At 46.4% G+C, this 22,325-nt stretch overlaps 1 protein-coding gene and 1 pseudogene across 2 annotated transcripts in view; one reads left to right on the top strand and one right to left on the bottom strand.

Moving 5' to 3' along the window:
* Nucleotides 1-22,325, top strand: part of DNAI1 (dynein axonemal intermediate chain 1) — a gene marked incomplete at both ends in the record, with an annotated part of 59,939 nt that overhangs the window by 13,466 nt on the left and 24,148 nt on the right. Inside the window, 9 exons of the mRNA XM_082842564.1 lie at nt 4,979-5,011; nt 7,564-7,662; nt 7,827-7,907; nt 12,702-12,828; nt 13,101-13,210; nt 13,457-13,576; nt 14,588-14,647; nt 15,919-16,053; nt 19,720-19,804. Of these exons, the coding sequence (XP_082698690.1) occupies nt 4,979-5,011; nt 7,564-7,662; nt 7,827-7,907; nt 12,702-12,828; nt 13,101-13,210; nt 13,457-13,576; nt 14,588-14,647; nt 15,919-16,053; nt 19,720-19,804 (850 nt within the window). The remainder of the gene's footprint in view (nt 1-4,978; nt 5,012-7,563; nt 7,663-7,826; nt 7,908-12,701; nt 12,829-13,100; nt 13,211-13,456; nt 13,577-14,587; nt 14,648-15,918; nt 16,054-19,719; nt 19,805-22,325) is intronic.
* Nucleotides 6,644-6,806, bottom strand: LOC309964585 (small ribosomal subunit protein eS27-like; annotated as a pseudogene). Its single transcript has one exon. The product of its transcript is annotated as a small ribosomal subunit protein eS27-like (transcript).

Here is a 22,325-nt window from a genome sequence, read left to right on the forward strand (position 1 = left end):
GGGCCCCAGGAAGGAGGATGCAGCGTCTGTGCGTTTGCACGATTCGAAGAGCTGTTCTTTCCAGGAACAAACAAGTTTCAGCATTGAACTCTTGGGTGGACATGTGAGCTGTTGAAGCCTTTTAGTCATCCCTAGGGCAAGTGCTTCCTAGTAAGCAAAGGGCCACACAGATCCCCTGTGGCTGATGGCAGAGCAGGGTCTATAAATGGGAATAATAATGCTACAAACTATCATTTATTGGGCACAGACTCTGGCCAGGCACACACTATGCATTTTATGTGTGTTGACTCATTTAACCCTCATAACAGGCCTATGATTGTCTTCAGAGGGTATTTTTATGATGCCCATTTAAAAGATAAGGATACTGGCTTCCCTGGTGGCACAGTGGTTAAGAATCCTCCTGCCAATGCAGGGGACACGGGTTCGAGCCCTGGTCCGGGAAGATCCCACATGCCGCGGAGCAACTAAGCCTGTGCGCCACAGTTACTGAGCCTGCGCTCTACAGCCCGTGATCCACAACTACTGAGCCCTCATGCTGCAACTACTGAAGCCCGCACGCCTAGCGCCTGCGTACCGTAACAAAGAGTAGCCCCCTGCTCACCACAGCTAGAGAAAGCCCGCGCGCAGCAAGGAAGACCCAATGCAGCCATAAATAAATAAATAAATTTTTTAAAAAAGGTAAGGATACTCCCTTGCTGGAGTCTCCCAGCTGCCTCTGATGTGCACCGCAGTATTATGTTTCTTTTCATAATACTATCCCCTTTTGTAGACCAAAACCCAGAGACAACAGAGTGTCTATTTGAAGTTACATTTCATCCTTCATCTCACAACAGCCAATGCTTATGGTGGTGACGGGAGGCGGGGCAGAGCCTTGCTCAGAGTGAAGACAGGAAGAATAGAGGGAGGTAGGAGAAAGGTCAGGAGTAGATAATGGACTAGGAGGCTAGATGGGCAGGGTTTGGTTAGGCAGAGATAGTGGGAGCAAGGAGAGAGAAGGGGAAGATGGCGTTCTTGGCAAGAGGAAAGGTAAAAGCAAAGGTGGGAAAGCAGAGGCCAAGCTCAGGAAATGTGAGTAGCCTTGCTGGGCTGCATCTCAGAGTGGCGGGAGAGCAGGCTGGAATGGAGACGTGGAGCCGGATGACAGAGTTCTGAGGGCCAGAGGAGGGACTTTGGGCTTTCTTCTTCTGCGGTTTGACAGCTTCAGGGAAGAACCATCAAAAGCTTTCAGGAATTCAGCCTTGTCTGTCTCAGACTTCTTCTGAAAGACCAAGGGCCCAAAGTGGCAACCTGACATTCAATCTCCTTTGCCATGGTTGGGAAGTCAGGGCTGTAGCTGATTTCATTGGCCTGTTTTTCATTTATTGTAGTGTGGCTTTTATAGTATGTTAATTGAAATATTTCCAACTGCCAAAAACAATTACACTCAAATTGCCTTGTCAGTTCTTTTATTGCCAGATAAATGTTTTACAGACATATTTACGGGGGGCAATGGTAACTGGATCTCGTTTCCTACTTAAGGCTGGCAGCTTGGGCTGGGGTTGGCCCTCCAGTACTCTGCTGTGGGCCAGAAAGCTGTTGGATGTTACGACACTTCCATCTCGTTACCTTAGGGATCAGAGGCTCTTCAAAGGAAAGCAGCTTTCTGGCTCATGTGGCTTAGCCCCAGAGAAGGGTTCTCATCTCTGGAAACCTTGGCAACCTGGCAGAAATCTGAATCCTGCTGCCTTCCCTACCAGCAACAATCCCTGCCCAAGCTGAGACATGCCCTTCTCTCCCCCTGGAATCCTTTTCCCCTCCGCCATCAAAGCCTCTCCCACAGACCCTGCCATGGAAGAGTTGTGAGGCCCTTTCCATCTAACTCACTCACTTTGCATTTGGGAAACCAAGGCCCAGAGACCTCCCCAAGATCACACAGGTGGTCAGCAAGATCTGGGAGCCGAGGTCTCTGCCCAGTGTGCCATGCTGCCACCAACATGTGCTCTTTGGCTTCTCTGCTAGCTTGACCCCTCCTTCAGGGCTCTAGACCTGCTTCTTCCAAGAGCCCCTCCCTCACATCTGCAGCCTCCACTGATCTCCCTCTTGCTCCATCACCTGAAACAACTGTTTGTTCAGTGCATATACTGCAGGGTTTTGGTTGGTTTGTTCGGGGGAACATTTTACTATCTCTGTTATTGTTCTGCTCTTGCCATTGTACATGCTGCTTTCTTCGTCTGAAAAGCCTTTCTGAAAAACATTTTCTCCACTTGGATGACCCATACTTTTCTTTTGATACTGAGCTAAGAAATAGCCACCTCGGGGAATCTTTTTTGTGCACCCACGCTGGGTAGGTGCCTCCGTGCATTCCTATAGCACCCTGGTCACACGTCTCTACTGCTGGCACAGAGCAGACTTTCAAAAGAACATATGCTGAGTGAGTAAGCGAGTGAGTAAATAAGGAGCACTGATCACACTTATTGGACCTTCACGGACTCTGAGCAAACGTGGGTAGAGACCTCATCTCTTGTCATTTTGTCCCACTGCTTAGGTTAGTCCCCGACCATAAGTAGATGCTCAAGAAATGTTTATCAAGTTGAATCAAGCATGCTGTTCTTGAGAACATAAAATTTTAGCATGTTAGAATTGGAAGGTCATCATATCCAATCTTATGCATTTTATTGATGAGGAAACAGGCTAAGGAAAAATATTTTTCCCAGGGTCATGATTACTAATGGGTTTGATGGCATTCATGCATGTATTCAATAAGTATTTTGAACACCTACCATATTCTGAGACAGCAGCGTACAAAACAAAGTACCCAAACCTTCATCATAAACAAATGTTTATGAATATAATCTGCCTTCAAAATCCTCTTAATGCCTAGTACAGAGCTGAGCACTTAGCATGTAGTTTTTTTTTTTTTTTTTTTTTTTTTGGGTTTTCTCTGGGAGACTATTTCATTGCCTTTTTTTATTTTTTTTTTAACATCTTTATTGGAGTATAATTGCTTTACAATGGTATGTTAGTTTCAGCTTCACAACAAAATGAATCAGTTATATATATACATATATTTCCATATCTCTTCCCGCTTGCATCTCCCTCCCTCCCACCCTCCCTATCCCACCCCTCCAGGCGGTCACAAAGCACCGAGCTGATCTCCCTGTGCTATGCGGCTGCTTCCCACTAGCTATCTACCTTACGTTTGGTAGTGTATATATGTCCATGCCTCTTTATCGCTTTGTCACCGTTTACCCTTCCCCCTCCCCATAGCCTCAAGTCCATTCTCTAGTAAGTCTGTGTCTTTATTCCTGTTTCACCCCTAGGTTTTTCATGACATTTTTTTTTTTTAAATTCCATATATATGTGTTAGCATACGGTATTTGTCTCTCTCTTTCTGACTTACTTCACTCTGTATGACAGACTCTAGGTCTATCCACCTCATTACAAATAGCTCAATTTCGTCTCTTTTTATGGCTGAGTAATATTCCATTGTATATATGTGCCACATCTTCTTTATCCATTCATCCGATGATGGACACTTAGGTTGTTTCCATCTCTGGGCTATTGTAAATAGAGCTGCAATGAACATTTTGGTACATGACTCTTTTTGAATTATGGTTTTCTCAGGGTATATGCCCAGTAGTGGGATTGCTGGGTCATATGGTAGTTCTATTTGTAGCTTTTTAAGGAACCTCCATACTGTTCTCCACAGTGGCTGTATCAATTTACATTCCCACCAACAGTGTAAGAGGGTTCCCTTTTCTCCACACCCTCTCCAGCATTTATTGTTTCTAGATTTTTTGATGATGGCCATTCTGACTGGTGTGAGATGATATCTCATTGTAGTTTTGATTTGCATTTCTCTCATGATTAGTGATGTTGAGCATTCTTTCATGTGTTTGTTGGCACTCTGTATATCTTCTTTGGAGAAATGTCTATTTAGGTCTTCTGCCCATTTTTGGATTGGGTTGTTTGTTTTTTTGTTATTAAGCTGCATGAGCTGCTTATAAATTTTGGAGATCAATCCTTTGTCAGTTGCTTCATTTGCAAATATTTTCTCCCATTCTGAGGGTTGTCTTTTGGTCTTCTTTATGGTTTCCTTTGCTGCGCAAAAGCTTTTAAGTTTCATTAGGTCCCATTTGTTTACTCTTGTTTTTATTTCCATTTCTCTAGGAGGTGGGTCAAAAAGGACCTTGCTGTGATTTATGTCATAGAGTGTTCTGCCTATGTTTTCCTCTAAGAGTTTGATAGTTTCTGGCCTTACATTTAGGTCTTTAATCCATTTTGAGCTTATTTTTGTGTACGGTGTTAGGGAGTGATCTAATTTCATACTTTTACATGTAGCTGTCCAGTTTTCCCAGCACCACTTATTGAATAGGCTGTCCTTTCTCCACTGTACATTTCTGCCTCCTTTGTCAAAGATAAGGTGACCATATGTGCGTGGGTTTATCTCTGGGCTTTCTATCCTGTTCCATTGATCTATCTTTCTGTTTTTGTGCCAGTACCATACCGTCTTGATAACTGTAGCTTTGTAGTATAGTCTGAAGTCTGGGAGCCTGATTCCTCCAGTTCCTTCTTTCGTTCTCAAGATTGCTTTGGCTATTCGGGGTCTTTTATGTTTCCATACAAATTGCAAAATTTTTTGTTCTAGTTCTGTGAAAAATGCCAGTGGTAGTTTGATAGGGATTGCATTGAATCTATAGATTAGCATGTAGTTTTAAAAAATGTTTGTTGAACTAGTTGCAAATAAGAAATGCCAGGCGCTAAGTCACCTGGTTGCTCTTCATGGGTCAGTCCCACCGATGCTGGAATCAGGTTGCCTCAGATATAGGACTTCCTTGGCTGGGCACCTGTTACCAAGTCTCACTGTTTGTGAGACTTGGGGAAGTTCAATGTCCCTTGTCTTTGAGGTCCCTGGGCAGAAGCCCCCCTGTAATACTGTTTTTGACATTCCCATGGAGATTCACTTATGACTTACCTTCTGTTTCTGTTCTTTTTTCAGAGCATCAATGTGGGCAGAGGAGCCAGGAAGAGAGTAAGTGCTGAGACCACACAGTTTCTCAGCAAGAAGCTAATAGCATTTCTTCTGTTGAAATATTAGCTATATATTTTTAAAGAAAAGCAAAAAGAACATTAAAATCACCCTTAAGCCTATCACCCCGGGAAACCTCTTAGTTAACGTATGATGCTGTATCCTCCCAGATATTTCTATGCATATGTAAAAATTACATTTTTTTAAATAACTTTATTTATTTATTTATGGTTGTGTTGGGTCTTTGTTGCTGTGCGCGGGCTTTCTCTAGTTGCGGCAAGCAGGGGCTACTCTTCATTACAGTGTGTGGGCTTCAGTAGTTGTGGCACGTGGGCTCAGTAGTTGTGGCGCACGGGCTTAGCTGCTCCGTGGCATGTGGGATATTCCCAGACCAGGCCTCGAACCCATGTCCCCTGCATTGGCCGGCAGATTCTATTTTTTAAAAAAATAAATTTATTTATTTATTTTTGGCTGCATTAGGTCTTCATTGCAGTGCGTGGGCTTCTCATTACGCTGGCTTCTCTTGTTGCAGAGCACGGGCTCTAGGTGCGCGGGCTTCAGTAGTTGTGGCTTGCAAGCTCTAGAGCGCAGGCTCAGTAGCTGTGGCACACGGGCTTAGTTGCTCCGTGGCATGTGGGATCTTCCCGGACCAGGGCTCGAACCCGTGTCCTGTGTAAGTGCAGGTGGATTCTGAACCACTGTGCCACCAGGGAAGTCCCTTTATTTTTAAATAGAATCAAACTGTATGTTATTTTACAATCTGTTTTTTACATAATGTATTTAGAGTACTTTCCATTGCCAATAAATATACTTTCACAGCATCATTTAAAATTACTGCATATGTAATATTGTAAATAACTGGACTCAGGAACTTTCGTTAGGAGAAAATTGAGAGAACTTAAGCTCGCATGTAATTGGAATCTTCACCTTGGAGTGGAGTTGAAAATGCTATATAGCCCAAGTGGCTGTTTACTGCTTTTCATTAGCAGTTGCTCACATGTCTCGGGGTGGGGGGCAAGGAAGAATTGGCTATCATCAAAAGTGGGTAAAAAAGCTGGGTTAAGGATGTGTGTTCACCTTGAAAATGTTCTATTTAACAATTGGGTCATGTGCATCTGGTGTAGGAACTTTTTTCTACCATAAGTGACACCAGTAAATGTTTGTTATTTAAAAAAATAAAAAATAATAAAATTACTGCATAATATTTTACCATGTGCTCATTAAGGCCGTTCCATAATTTTGTTCAACCATGCCCCACTGTTGGATATTTAAATATTTCCTCTTTTCTACAAGTATGATCAATCCTCCAACAAACATTCATGCATTTAAATCTTTAGGCATATCCTCGGTTATTTCTTAACATAAATTCCTACACATAGAAATTTGGGTCAAAAAGTATAAATACTTGTTAGGCTTTTGATAAATATTTCCAAATTGCTCTTTAGAAAGGTTGTACTAATTTATGGACGTCCATTTTCCTACAACCTCACCAACGCTGGATATTGGTTTTGTTTGTTTGTTTTGGATTTAGTTTTCACCAGATTTTATTTTGTTTTTTTTTTTGCTTTGTTTGTTTGTTGTATCCAAAATGTATTGATTGGGATGGTTTCCCATTCATCTTGATTCAGGGTGCTTTTAGCGCTGCTTCCGTCTGAAGGCGCATCCTTCTGTAAGCCTTGCTTTTCCTCCTGCAGGCTGGCAGAGGACAGTAGAGCAGCCAACACACAAAACTACTGTGTGTGCATGTTGGCTAAAGACGGTGGGTGATTTTATAGCATCCTGGGCATTTCACATCCATGAAGTAGGAATTTGGGCTCTGCACCAGGTGCTTCTTTTTGTGTTTCCTCTTCTCCTCTTCTGGAGAGGGATGAAGGAGATCCTCTGCATGTTCTCGTGGGGAGGTGGTCACCGCCCTTCACCAGTTTTATAGTGAAAAAATTGCATTGTTTTATTTTGCATATCTTTGATTGCCAGTGAGGGTGAATATTTTTTATTATGTCATGGGCCACTTTGGCAAGGTATTTAACTGTCTATCGGGGTAGGGGAAAACTTCTAGTTCTAGATTTTTTTGCTCCAAGGTTTTGATGGGACTATGAGGCTTAAAGTTACCAAGTACTGGGAGTATTGCTGTAAGAGTAACCTTAAGGTGGCAAATCGGAAGGTAAAATGTGAATTAGAGTTGAAGTAGCTTAAAGAACAGCTGGGTGTCATTTCACAGTTGGTCCTGGCTATTAGCATCCAGGCTGTATGGGAAGCAGTAAGGAGGAACCAGCTCTTCTGGTCCCACTACTGGGGCCAAAGACCCACCACAATGTTCCAGCTAAGTCCAGAACCCCAGGGCTGAGGTGGCCATGATCTTCCAGGCAATGAGATCTCTGGCCTGAGCAGTTCCTTCAGGCTCTTCCATGAGTGGTCTGTTGCATGTTTCGTGTTCTATGTATTGGGACAGAGCTTGGCTTCTGGGAGGATTTGCGAATGAAAGGGCTTTCTGCAGCACTGCTTGCTTGTCTAAGCAGGTCAGGCACTCTTGATTCTCACATGAGGTTTTTGTCCAGGATGAAGATCCAGGGACTGAAGTAGGGGAAGGGACAGATGAATGGGCCCAGTCCAAAGCCACCGTTAGACCCCCTGACCAGCTGGATTTGACTGATGCAGTAAGTAAGCAACATCCTACCCTCGCTCCTTCCACCTCCTCCAGCCTCAGAGATGTATTGTGCCCAGAACCTAGGTTGTGAGATGTCTGCTGACATCCAGGGGAATCATCAGAGGGGCTGGGGGGCACTCTACATTTGACCCTGTTGGCATTTCTCTCCCTTAGGAGCTAAAGGAGGAGTTCACCCGGATTCTGACAGCCAACAACCCACACGCACCCCAGAACATCGTCAGGTACAGCTTCAAGGTAAGTCATCCTCTCTGGGGCAGGGGCCTCTAGGTGCTTCTTGCCTTGGTGACTTGCTGTGTTGCAAAAGCCTCTCAGCTCTCATAGAGATCACCTTTAAAATGAGGTCTTTGGCTGGAACCCTGAGATTTTACATGGAGTTTTCCAGAGATTTTGAAGTTTCTTGATGAATCTCCCTTCATTCTCGCTAAAGTGCCCTGCAGAGCCACTCTTTTCAGGAATCCTGAAGTGAATAATTCGGTAGGAAAAATACTTTTCCAGTGTATACAGTGTGTTTGTCACTAACATCAACTATTGGGTCTCCAGAAGCCAGCGTGCCAGTGTCAGGTCCTATATTAGAAATTTTATATAGGATATCTCATTTAATCCTCAGGTTTCTTTGATATAGGAACTATTTTTATCTTTATTTTATAGAAACCAAAGATAAATTAGATAAAACAAATTACAGAAGTGACACAGCCAGGATTCAAAGCAAAATTTGAACTAGTTTGATTGACTCTAAAGCAACATTACACTGCTTCTTTAAAAAAAAAGTATACATATATATACACATACACATATCTATACATACAGACACACACATACAGAGTTTTGAATATATAATAGAAATCTAGAAACCCATGGTACTAATTTTAAGAGTCAAAAGAGCAATGAAAATACAATGGAAATTAAACCTCCCTCTCCTGTCCCTTTCCTTGGGGACAACTACTATAAGCAGTTTCTTTCTCTTCTTCAAAAACAATCTTATTGGGCTTCCCTGGTGGCGCAGTGGTTGGGAGTCCGCCTGCCGATGCAGGGGACGCGGGTTCGTGCCCCGGTCCGGGAAGATCCCACATGCCGTGGAGCAGCTGGGCCCGTGAGCCATGGCCGCTGAGCCTGCGCATCCGGAGCCTGTGCTCCGCAACGGGAGAGGCCACAACAGTGAGAGGCCCGCGTACCTCAAAAAAAAAAAAAAAAAAAAAAAGCGGGGGCAGCCTAGAGGAACAAAACTATAGGCTCTATGAAAGCAGGGATCATATCTGCTTTTGCTAAGCTTTGTATCTCTGGAACCTAGAATATACTTGACACATTGTGTCTATTCAAAAATTATTTGTTGAAGAAGGAATGAACCCAGTTGCCTGGGCAAGTGCCTTGTGTGACTTGACAAGTGCCTAACCCAAACCTTTTCTAGATTTCTGTGATCCTCTTGTATGGAACAGGGGGACTGGGGACTTGGTGTCTCTGAGGATCTATCCAGCCCTGGCATCCATTAAATAGAGTGGAGAAAAAGCCAGGCCAGGTGTGTTTGATGACTGTTTGTGACCTCTCTGAGGTCTGGTTAGACAGGTGAGACAGGATCCCTTGGCATGGATGTAGGAGCCAGTGATAGGTAAATCCAGAGCTGCTCAGAGTTGGAAGAATGTATTTTAAAATATGTCTTTGACAGCTACATATAAACTAATAATGAAATTAAAACATTCTCTAACACCATATATAAAAGGAAACTCAAAATGGATTAAAGACCTAAATGTAAGACTGGAAACCATAAAAGTCCCAGAGGAAAACATAGGCAGAACCCTCTTTGACATAAATTGTAGCAATATTTTTTTTTTGGATCTGTTTCTTAAAGCAAAGGAAATAAAAGCAAAAATAAACAAATGGGATCTAATTAAACTTAAAAGCTTTTGCACAGCAAAGGAAACCATCGAGAAAATGAAAAGACAACCCACTGAATGGGAGAAAATATTTGCAAATAATATGACCAATAAGGGGGTTAATATCCAAAATAATTAAACAGCTCATATAACTCAACATTAAAAAAACAAACAACCCTGTTAAAAAATGGGCAGAAGACCTGACTAGACATTTTTCCAAAGAGAACATGCAGATGGCCAACAGGCACATGAAAAGATGCTCAACATCACTAATTATCAGGGAAATGCAAATCAAGACCACAATGAGATATCACCTCACACCTGTCAGAATGGCTATCATCAAAAGACCGCAAATAACAAATGTTGGTGAGGATATGGAGAAAAGGGGACCCTCGTACACTGCTGGTGGGAATGTAAATTGGTGCAGACACTGTGGAAAACAATATAGAGGTTTCTCAAAAAACGAAAATAGAACTACCATATGACCCAGCAATTCCACTCCTGAGTATATATCTGAAAAAAACAGAAACACTAATTCAAAAAGATATATGCACCCCAATGTTCATAGCAGCACTGTTTACAATTGCCAAGATATGAAAGCAAGCTACGTGTCCATCAACAGATGAATGGATAAAGGTGTGGTATATATATACAATGGAAAACTACTCAGCCATAAAAATGAAATTTTGCCATTTGCAACAACATGGATGGACTTGGAGGATGTTATCCTAAGTGAAATAAGTCAAACAGAGAAAGACAAATACTGTATGATACCACTTAATGTGGAATCTAAAAAACACAACAAACTAATGAATATAACAAAAAAGAAGCAGATTCACAAATATAGAAAACAAACTGGTCATTACCAGTGGGGAGGGGGAAGGGGAGAGGGGAAATATAAGGGTAGGGGATTAAAAGGTACAAATTATTAGGTATAAAATAAGCTACGAGGATATATTGTACAACACAGGGAATATAACCAATATTTTATAACAACTATAATTGGAGTATAACCTTTAAAAATTGTGAATCACTATATTGTACACCTGTAACTTATATAATATTGTACATCAACTATACTTCAATAAAATTTTAAAAGAGTAATGGAAATAAAAATAAACAAATGGGGGCTTCCCTGGTGGCACAGTGGTTAAGAATCCTCCTGCCAATGCAGGGGACACGGGTTTGAGCCCTGGTCCGGGAAAATCCCACGTGCCGTGGAGCAACTAAGCCCGTGCACCACAACTGCTGAGCCTGCACTCTAAAGCCTGCGAGCCACAGCTACTGAGCCCGTGTACCACAACTACTGAAGCCCACATGCCTAGAGCCCGGGCTCTGCAACAAGAGAAGCCACCGCAATGAGAAGCCTGCACACCGCAACGAAGAGTAGCTTCCCCCTCGCCACAACCAGAGATAAGCCCGCATGCAGCAACAAAGACCCAACACAACCAAAAATAAAATAAATAAAATAAAATAAATTAATTTTAAAATAAAAATAAACAAATGGGACCTAGTGAAACTTAAAAGCTTTTGCACATCAAAGGAAACTATAAACAAGACAAAAAGACAATCCTCAGGGCTTCCCTGGTGGCTCAGTGGTTGAGAGTCCGCCTGCTGATGCAGGGGACATGGGTTCGTGCCCCGGTCCGGGAGGATCCCACATGCCGTGGAGCGGCTGGGCCCGTGAGCCATGGCCGCTGAGCCTGCGCGTCCGGAGCCTGTGCTCCGCAATGGGAGAGGCCACAACAGGGAGAGGCCTGCGTACCGCAAAAAAAAAAAAAAAAAAGACAATCCTCAGAGTGAGAGAGAATATTTGCAAACGAATCAATGGACAAAGGATTGATCTCCAAAATATATAAACAGCTCATGAAGCTCAATATTAAAAAAACAAACAACCCAATCTAAAAATGGGCAGAAGATCTAAATAGACTTCTCTCCAAAGAAGACAGATGGCCAAGAGACACATGAAAAGCTGCTCAACCTCACTAATTATTAGAGAAATGCAAATCAAAACTACAATGAGGTATCACCTCACACTAGTTAGAATGGGCATCATCAGAAAATCTACAAACAACAAATGCTGGAGAGGATGTGGAGAAAAGGGAACCCTCTTGCACTGTTGGTGGGAAAGTAAATTGATACAGCCACTATGGAGAACCTTATGGAGGTTCCTTAAAAAACTAAAAATAGAATTACCATATGACCCAGGAATCCCACTACTGGGCATATACCCAGAAAAAACCATAGTTCAAAAAGACACATGCGGGCTTCCCTGGTGGCGCAGTGATTGAGAGTCCGCCTGCCGATGCAGGGGACGTGGGTTCGTGTCCCGGTCCGGGAAGATCCCACATGCGGCGGGGCGGCTGGGCCCGTGAGCCATGGCCGCTGAGCCTGCGCATCCAGAGCTTGTGCTCCGCAACGGGAGAGGCCACAACAGTGAGAGGCCCGCGTACCGCAAAAAAAAAAAAAAAAAGACACATGCACCCCAATGTCCACTGCAGCACTATTTACAATAGCCAGGTCATGGAAGCAACCTAAATGCCCATCGACAAATGAATGGATAAAGATGTGGTACATATATACAATGGAATATTACTCAGCCATAAAAAGGAACGAAATTGGGTCATTTGTAGAGATGTGGATGGACCTAGAGACTGTCATACAAAGTGGAGAAAGTCAGAAAGAGAAAAACAAATATCGTATATTAACGCATATATGTGGAATCTAGAAAACTGGTGCAGATGAACCAGTTTGCAAGGCAGAAATAGAGACACAGATGTAGAGAACACGCATATGGACACCAAAGGGGGAAAGTGGGGTGGTGGTGGGGGTGGTGGGATGAATTGGGAGATTGGGATTGACATATATACACTAATATGTATAAAACAGACAACAATAAGAACCTGCTATATAAAAAAATTTTTTTAAACAAAAGAAAAGCATAAAAAGTCTTCATGAGAACGTAAAAAAAACTTTATTTCATTTGCTTTCTCTTCTTTAAACTAGCAATGCAATGAAAACTGCAGGTTAACTGAGGATTTAGTAAGTTATAATTCTGTTAATAGATGGACTATCTTAGGCCTTTAGAATAAAGGCAGACTGTATTCTGATTCCAGCCGTTTCAGGGACCCCTGGTCTGACTCAGCCCCTTTCTTCTTAGGAAGGCACATATAAGCTAATCGGCTTTGTGGACCAACTGGCAGTTCACTTCAGCCAAGTCGGAAACCTGATCCCCAAAGACTCGGATGAAGGACGGCGACAGCACTACCTCGATGAGTTAGCAGCAAGTAAGCTTCTGGGGCTGCAGCCTAGAGCGTGGTCCCCTTTCTCTGGTCACTCTAGGGAGGAGATGGCTAAGCCAGAACTTTGCAGAGCCTCTTCTTACATAAGACTAACAGCTGGCTGTCCTGGGTAGGTCTGGGAGCTAACCCATGAGGCTCAGGCCAAGGAGAACCCTGGGGAAGGCGAGCTCTGAAAGGCAGAAATCAAGAAAGCCTTACCCCTCCAGGGTATGGGGGAGTGGGCTGGACTTTGAGCTCAACACCAATATCCTACCAAGGTTCTCAGGAGTTCGCCAAGGTGGTGACTTCAGAAACAGAAATCCTTGAAGAAGAAGAAGAACCCAAGGAAGCTGAAGCTGGGAGTCAAACAGATGTGCCTGCCGCTGAGGTTCAGTATAATATTGCTCTCCATCCCACCCCTTTTCCCCTCCAGCTATGGCTGGAGGCTTCAGGGGTGACTCACCGGGGTTGGGGGCTGAAAGTGAGAAGTCAAGAGACCTCAGGTGCCAACACCTCTGGCATAATCACTCTCTCCCACTTCCATCCTATCCCAGGACACGACTTCTCCCCACTCCCCATCCTGCACCACCACCTTCTCACAGCTGAGTCCTGGTCCTGTGGCCTTTCTTTCCAGGCACCTGAGAAAATGGCCGAAGAAGAATCGATGACTCCTAAGCAGCCCAAGGAACGAAAGCTCACCAACAAGTTCAACTTCAGTGAGAGGGCCTCACAGACCTTCAACAACCCCCTCCGGGTAGAGCAACCCCCCCTGCCCCGAGCCCCTTCCCCTCGCAGCTCCACACTGTGCATAGCGGGGAGGGAGCAGGCCTGACCCAGCAGCAGCAGCCCTCAGCCTGGCAGGCAACAGGGCGGATGGAAGAGTTTTGCTCTTCCGAGGGAGCTGGGAGCATGTGTTCAGGTCCCAGGAAGTCATCCAGACAGGAGTTCAGAGGGAGTAACAAGGAGGCTGGATTGCTCTACTGAGAGCCTGAAACTTGAATTGGGCCTTGAAGTGAAGGTCAGGATTTGGGGAAGGAAGGGGAGGCCAGAATGTGCCAGGGAGTCAAGATTAGGAGCCAGTCTGACTGAAGTTGATGGTCTCCGTGATAGACTAGCTGGTAGTTCCCTGGCTCATAAGTGTGGAGGACCCTGAGTACCAGGCTGAAAGAATCTCTCAGGGTTTCAGGTGAGAGACTCACGTATGTTAAGGCAGTGTTCTCCACAAATCAACCTGAAAGGAGGGCAGCAATCTACAGGGTGGGGTTTCGGCGGCTCCTAACCACCCTCTGTAGTCCCTAAGCTGACATTCAGTAATTTGGGTGATACACAATGCGGAGGGGGTGCATTCCCCTGGTGGAGTCACAGACCCAACTATTAGGGGGAAACCTTCTCAAGGTGAGGAATATTAGCCCAATGGCCTGCCAGGGGTTGACCTCTGGTCCAGCATTGGAGGCTGGCCGAGGGCTGAGTTCTTGCAGATCTGTTGATCCCCCTCTTGGAGTTCTTCCTGGTTGAAACTGGCACAATCAGCCTTCACTGCCCCTACTTTCTAGCTTAGGCTTCTTCTGAAGGAGCCCTGGATGGAAATTTTAGGCTTTCACCATGTCATTTTGTCCTTTGCCCAGACCATTCTTTCATTCCCCAGTGCTGTGTCCCACCCCTTCCTCAGCTCCAACAAAAATGCTTCTCCTGCGGATATACCATTGGGTTAAGTGAGAAGGAGTTGAGGGCTTTCTGTGGGTCACCTGTTGTCACTGTTCTCTAGGACCGAGAATGCCAGATGGAGCCTCCTCCCAGGACAAACTTTTCAGCCACAGCCAATCAGGTGAGACCCTGGGCCAATCTAAAAGCCATCACTCCCTCCCCCTCTGTATCCTTGTCTATCTCCCTTGGCAACAAGGGAGACTGGCGTGGTCAAGGATCCCTCTGGAAATCTGCCCTCCTCATCCACCCACCTCCCTGCTCCTTGTCTAGTCTCTGAACTCCAGGCACATGAGACAGTAGGTCTCCACCCAGAGAGCTCTATATCAGCCCAGGGCAAGACTGTCCAAGGCAGAAACAGGTATGGCTTCTGGAAGTTCCTGCAAACTGGGAAAAACATTCATTCCCCCGGATTCTCTACAGCCTGTGGCACCTCACGGCTGACTCTGAAGTGCTAGCACTCTGACCCTGCCCATCCAGCAGCCTTCAGTGTTCCTGCAGACGCTCCTTCCGCCTCAAGTCCCACTGGATAGCCATGCTGATTTGGGCAGGATATGGTGCCAGGTGACCTGAGCTCAGCGCCCAACTCTGCTGCTCACACTGCAAGATCCTAGGCAAATCATGTCACCCTTAATGCCTTAGTCTCTTTCTCTGCCAAATGGGGATGACAACAGCCTCACAGGGTTGTTGGAGGGCTCTGAATAAACACTGAAGTACAGTGCAGTGTGGAGAACTGACCCATGGGTGAATTATTCAATGTAAGGTGTGCCTATCTGGCCTCCAGGGAGCAGTGACTGTTCAGATCTGGGGAGCACACAGTGCGGCCGGGGGCATTTGCCCAGCTCCAGATCCATGCTGCTTCCTCTGCTACTATCCTTGGGCTTCTCTTACTGTCAGAGACAGTTAGCAGGGGTTCCCTTACTTTTGGTTATCTTTTATGCTGATAAGTTTTGCTCAGGGCTGTAGACAGCCAGCCTGAGCCAATACGTTTATCCCATCCCTACAGGGGGAGTCCTTTTTAAAATTTCCTAGCTCAGAGTCTCATAAATCCCTAAGAAAACTGTGAGCTAGCTGATCTCTGCCCACTTGTTCTGCCCTAGTGGAGGTGGTAGGCTGGAACGATACTGCATCTCCAGCTGACAACTGAGCCCCTGGGTTGCACGGTGGAAAGCCCAGCCCCGGGGTGCTCTGAGAGCCCCTTCATTCCTGTCCTAGAGCTGACAGTTAGCAGGGAAGACAGACACTGAATACATAATTAAGGTGGGCCAAGTAGAGGATACTATGAAGACCTGTGACGGGTTGAAGATCGACTCCTCGAGCCCTAAAGGCTGAAGAGGAGCTGGCTGGGTGGAGGTTTTGCCCTAAGATGATCCTTCTCATCTCTCCCTTGCCTAGTGGGAGATCTATGATGCCTACATGGAAGAGCTTGAGAAGCAGGAAAAGACTAAGGAGAAGGAGAAGACAAAGACTCCAGTGGCTAAAAAGACGGGGAAGATGGCGATGAGGAAGATGACAGCTATGGAGTCCCAGGTTTGGTGAGGGCTCCCATGGCTCAGTCACAGAGAATGACTGAGTGGTACCTTGGCTCCTGGGTAGACAGAAGCCTGGCTGTCTGTGAGGACTTCACAGACACTTAAGGCAGGATGCTAATGATACTTATGAACAGTTCTTTCCTTGTGGGAAGGTGTGAGGAGAGCTATAACTGCCTCTGGCATTCCACAGATCACCCCAATTTTATATAGGTCTGGAGGCTAGAAGGAATTCAGGATTGTTAGGCTAGGGGGTAACAGAAGACATGAATGTTATTAAAAGCCTGATGTGCACCCTGGAAGAGCTTGGGAGTCTTCCCACGGCAGAGTGGCATGTGAGGATAAGGCACCACCTCCCTGGCCAAAAGTTCATGGGGTTTGGGAGGGTGATTTTCTCTTGGACCTTCAGTCTTTGGGTTTACTTGCACTCAATTCTTCATGTCCAGGAGCCAAGTCAGAGCTGATCACAGCTGATCATAGAGTCCAAGCCAATGGGTATTGAAACCCTGTGTTGGATTTGCCATGAAGAGCTATGCAAGAGTCATAATAGAGGTCATGGTTGGGAGCTCACTGTGGGTGTAGCCAGCATAGGTTTGGAGATCATCATGGAAGTTAACAGTGATAGGTCACTGCAGGGAGGGTCACCACAGGGAGATGCTGAGGGGCCACATTTGTCCCTTCAATAGAGAGAGAGCTGGGTCAGGAGCCAGAGTCCCATTACGGAGATCAGGATGAGTTTGACGTGCAATGGGGAGGGGAGGACAATACCCACAAGAAGCCAGGGTCAAGTTCAGCACCTCGGAGAGCTCCCAGACAGCTCTCAGGGAAATGGTTCTGCTCCACTCCAGAACAGAAGCCAGATCGTACTCTTCCTTTGTCTGAAGTCTGTCCACTTCCACTCAATTCCATGCCCGTGAAAAGTCACATTTTAGGGGAGGTTTGAGGGTTCCCGGCCCTGGCTGCCCAATTCAGTTTCATTTAATCACAGAGCAAGCGCTTGGTGATCATGACCATGCTGAGTACTGGAACCCTGAGGTGAAAGATAAGTCCCTGCCCTGAAGGTTGCCCTGTTCAGACCCTTAACTTTCCCTGCACCGTTCCCTAGAGGTTAGAGGCTTCAGAGGGGCTGTTGGACTGGGTCCAGTTTCGCTTTAAGGTCCATCAGGGGTTTGGCTATGGGCTCTGGCTCTTAACTGCAGTCACCAGGACCCACAGACCAGAAGAGAGATCCCTGTGACTGAGACTGAAAACTGTCCTTGGGTCTCAGCCCTACCAGAGCTGGTGTCTAGGGAGGCAGGACCACACTGGGTTCTTCCAGCTTGGCTAACATGAAAGGCTGTGATGCAGGCAGATTCCAGCCCTCTGAACCAAGAAATACAGTGGAACAGGACACTGGGGGTATAACATAGACAGTTAATACTTTAGTATTCTATTCAACCTCCCCCCAAGGGAACTGATCTCTAACTGGGAATCCCAAGTACTGGGCAAGGCTATCTGTAGAGCAGATTGGGGGTGGCAGTTGCCTTCCCCTTTGCTGAGGCCCAGCACATGAACAGAGTGATACCCCTTTCTCAGAGACCCAGATCTGATTAGGTTGGTATAAAATTCAAGTGTGTGGGAGGAGAGAAAGCAGAATAACTTCATGATACTCTGTCAGAAGGTCTGCAGTGGTAGATCTCAGGTTTCTGTCTCACTAATGATTTGGGTAAATGTACAGAAATGAATGTAAGTTTGTCTTATCTGAGAGATTAAGACAGCAAAGGGGGAAAGGGCTCAGAGGCCACAAGTTCAGTCAGAACCAACAAAGAGCTGTGTCTGCTCAAGTAGCATAGTTTCCGGAACCATACTCTCTCCTCAGAGCGCATGTGGATCCCTGAGTCTCCCAGGACCAGGAAAGGGTGGTCAGGCTGGGTAGGAACTGGCTCTCTGTGTGGGGCTGAGAACACAGGCCCTAGAGTCCACAGATTTGAGTGTACATCCTGGCTTTGCTGTGGAGCTGGATTTTTCTAAAACCTGTTCCCTCATCTGTAGACAGCCTAATGATACCTGATTTGCAAGACTGTCGTGAGAACCCAAGATAATATATGCACAGCCCCTAAAATAGTACTTGCTTGATACTGGTTGACAGGTGGTGGCTGTTAATATGCCATGCATGGCTGATGGAACTGGGAGGGTTCGCCTGAAGGAGTGCTGACTCGAGGAATGAGGCGCTGTCCTCCTACATCAGAGGACCTAGTATCTGGCACACAAGTCTCTATGGCTGGAGGACAGAGTTAGGACCATGGGTATAAGACCCAGGGAAGTAGGTTTCAGCTAACAGGCTGTCTTACCGTACAAGATACTGCCTGACTTGGGGAGAGGTGTTTGCCAGGAAGCTGCTGAGGGGGAAGGATTCCTGCTTTGGGTCAGGGAATAGGGGGTAGTGGCTGGGACCAGGTGAACTCTGAGAGTCGTGATTATAAGACTCCAGTGAATGTCCTTGGTCAGTTTTCTGACATAAGCTTGGAGTCGGTTTGAAAACTGATGAGAGAGTCTCAAAGGCAGTCCCCCATGTGTGACTTTGTAAGTAATCCCCCACCACACTGGGCCGCATGTTTCCTCTGACACCACCATCACCATCACCACCGGGCACTGGGCTACTAACACCATGGTGCTTATTACATTTAATCCTACAACGACCGCATGACGCAAGCGGCATTATCCATCCCCACTGTATCAGAGTACTCTAAAACACAGAGATGTAACTTACCTAAAGTTGCCACCCGGCTCCTAATCTGTGGGATGGGATGGGGATGCAGGTCCGTGTGGTCCCAGAACCCGTTCTCTTAACCACTGCCTGACACTGTCCGTCCTGGGAAATCTCATCTTTGAGAGCCATGGGCCTGGCCCTCTGGAGCCCCTCTGGAGGGCTGTCCACTCCACTGGTTCATTCCTGCCGCCTGCCCTAAACTCTTTAGGCGCTTCTTGCCAGCCCCAAACTCTTTGCTCCTCTTTTAACCTGTTAAATGGTTTACGTTATGGAATTTCACATAATGATGATCCTGTTTTTTTGTTCAGAATGAGTCATTTTCCCCTGACATGAAACTTCATGCTTTCTCCTTGGCCTGGGCCGTGGACAGGGCCCTGGGTTAGGAGTCAGTTCTGCCTTGTACTCCCCGTGTAAAAGCGGGTCTCTTTCCTCTCCCTGGGCCTCGGTGTCCTCCTCAGCTCTTGACTAAATAAGTTGGACCAGAAGATCTCTGAGAACTTTAACGGGAGCCCTTGTTGCTCAGGCTGGTGAAACTTCTGTCCCCACCAAAGAAGTCTCCTACCTACCCTGTCTGCTGTCCCCTCCAATACCCCTCCTGGGCTCTCTTCAATGCCCTGTCTTGTGCTCAGAGATACGCCTTCCCCAGGATAAGCTCAGGATGAAAGAGCAGGAGGCAGGCTCTGCTCAGGGGCCAAGTATGGCAGTGCAGACTCCCTGTGCCACTTGTGAGCTGGGCATTCCCAGAAGAGGATGTTGGGGAGAACTGGGCCTTGAGGCACAAAGAGATACCTTTACAGAGCTATCTGGGGTGGGTGGTGTCAAAGAGGCATCGCTGAACCAATTGTAAGTCAGGGCTGTGGCTCAGGGCACGACCTTCCAGATGCTGGCTTAGGACCTGTGGCTCCTGTATCTCCACAGAGTGATGACATCATCAAAGTGACCCAAGCTGCTAAAATCGTGGAGCGGATGGTCAACCAGAACACATATGATGATGTTGCTCAAGGTGAGACTTAAAGTGCTGGCAACTACTATTATTACCTGTATTAAAAATCCCTCATACAGCGGCTTCCCTGGTGGCGCAGTGGTTGAGAGTCCGCCTGCCGATGCAGGGGACGCGGGTTCGTGCCCCGGTCCGGGAGGATCCCACATGGCGCGGAGCGGCTGGGCCCGTGAGCCATGGCCGCTGAGCCTGCGCGTCCGGAGCCTGTGCTCCGCAACGGGAGAGGCCACAACAGTGAGAGGCCCGCGTACCGCAAAAAAAAAAAAAAAAATCCCTCATACAAAATGAGTATTTGAGTGTCCCATGCTAGGTCCTACAGGTGCAAGGGGAGAAAAAATAATCCCTTCTCTGGATGTCACTAGGGAGGTAAGGCTTAACGCAGGTCAAACAGGAACAATGGCGTAAGAAAAAAATGGGTGTGGTGATGAGATCTGACAATGGTGCAGCAAAAAATCTGCACATTAGTGATTTAATAGCATCTTTCTAACAATCCTGGGAGGCGGCAGAGCAGAGATTTTTATCCCTTCTTCATACACGACAAAGCTAAGGCCAAGGCCACCTGACTAGTGAAAGGCAGAGAGGACCCAAACCTAGGTCTTAAGCCACCTAATTCTGTGCTCTGTTCTCTACTCTGTCCAGCTTAGGGACCATATAAGTGATAGAACGCAGACAGAAACTGCTCTGGGGATCGTCAAGAATGGAGGAGGGGAAGTGAGGAGTGGCAGCAGTCAAGGAAGGCTTCAGGGAGGGCTGAGCTGGATGCCAAGGGATAAGCAGAGTTTGAGTGGGAGATTAGCAGAGGGCAGGTGTGCTGGGCAGGAGACAGCACGAGCAGTGACTCAGTGGTGAAAATGAATTGGAAAGGACTCTGGGAACAAGGGGCAGCAGGCTCAGTGACCCCGACAGGGGCTCTGTTGGAAAGTGGTGAGAGTTCAGGCTGGAGAAGTGGTCGGGGCCACTTAAGAAAGGGCCTCAAATGTCGCGCAGGGAATCTGAGCTTTCTCTGCAGAGAGTTCAAAGATACTGTCCAGGCAGGGACACAGCCCAAGGAGAGCAGGGCTGGAGGAGGGTACCACTGGGCAGAATACAGCGGCAGAGGCGAGGGTGAGGTTCCGGTGTGGGTAGAGTGGGCCTCACTGCACCTTACCCAGAATGCATCATCAGGGTTGGAGAAAAAGGTGCAGTTACAACAGTGAACAGCAAGCACCAGCCTTCCCTGGGAATGGCCTATGTACCAGGCGTTGTACTGTGCAGTTTACATGTATTATTCTATTTCATCCTGACAGCCACACTGTCAGGTGAAAACCACTATTATCTCCATTTTATAGATGAGACATTCAGGCTGAAATGTCACCACTTGTTCGAAAACACAGCTAGTGTGAGGTGAGAGCGGCACAATCAGGACTCGAACACAGGCCCCCTGGACCCATAGCCTAAGCACTTTAGCACGAGGCCACAGAGCCACTGAGCTGGAAGAGACATTTCAAATAAACACTCAATAGGTCTATGTGAGTGATTAATTAGTGACGAGGTGAAGAAAGAGATTGATTCAGAAACGCTTAAATCCTGGGGGCCTGGGAAATTCTGGTGTCTTTGACAGAGCCAGGGAAACGGAATCCTTCCCATGGCATGAACAGCACATTCCCAAGTGGCTTGTATTTCCCTAAGAGGTTGTGCATTTATCTGGAGCAGCTGCCTCCCCAGAGCTGGCAGCTCCCCACTGCTGGCTGGTCTCCTCTGCTGACAGCCCAGGGCTCTTCTTGGTGACTTGATGCTCATTGCTCACCCATGGGACAGAGAAGCCAGGGCTGCCAAGACCAGCAGCCTAAACAAGCCCCCTTGTTATCATTCAGGCTGGAAAACGACCTTGAGTGCTTTTCAAAGCTGTCAAAGTACACGGCAGCTGTGAATGAATTTGTCACTCACACAGCTTGGCTTCCTGAAACCCAGACTCTGCAATCAGCCCACCAAAGAGCTGCAAACATGATTAATATCCATGGAGAAATTGGCCTCGGTGAACCTTTTTCATCTATGAGAACACAGTCACAGAAAAATGCATTGAACCTTGATTTTTTAAAATTGCATACACTTTTCCCTTTGGGAAGAAGTGAAAACAGAGAAGTGTTACCAATTAATCTCCTCTCTGAAACGAAGTCTTTTCAAAGATAGTCTGAGCTCAGGGATCTCTGATGTGATCAAGGCTCATGCCTCTGACCACTCTAATCTTTTTTTTTTTGTCTGAGCCATTTTTGAGGGCTGAATGTAGTCCCCAAACCTCGAAGTGTGGGGCGTTGTGAGAGAGGCTGGGGCCGTGCCTGGGCATGTCCTTGACCACGTTGGATAAGAGGATCATTTTCTAATGGGTTGGAAAGAAGACCGAGAACCATTTCCCTTTTGTTGATCTATTTTGTTGCCTTTTTTGAACAGTCATCAGGTGTCTGCTCTGTGGCTGGCCCCTGTGCTAGGGACTGCGGGTCCAGAGATGAAAATAACGTACTTCCTGCTCCCCAGGAGCCGTCTGCCT

Source organism: Leucopleurus acutus (assembly GCF_964270905.1).
Source record: "Leucopleurus acutus genome assembly, chromosome: 7".
Lineage (NCBI taxonomy): Eukaryota > Metazoa > Chordata > Mammalia > Artiodactyla > Delphinidae > Leucopleurus > Leucopleurus acutus.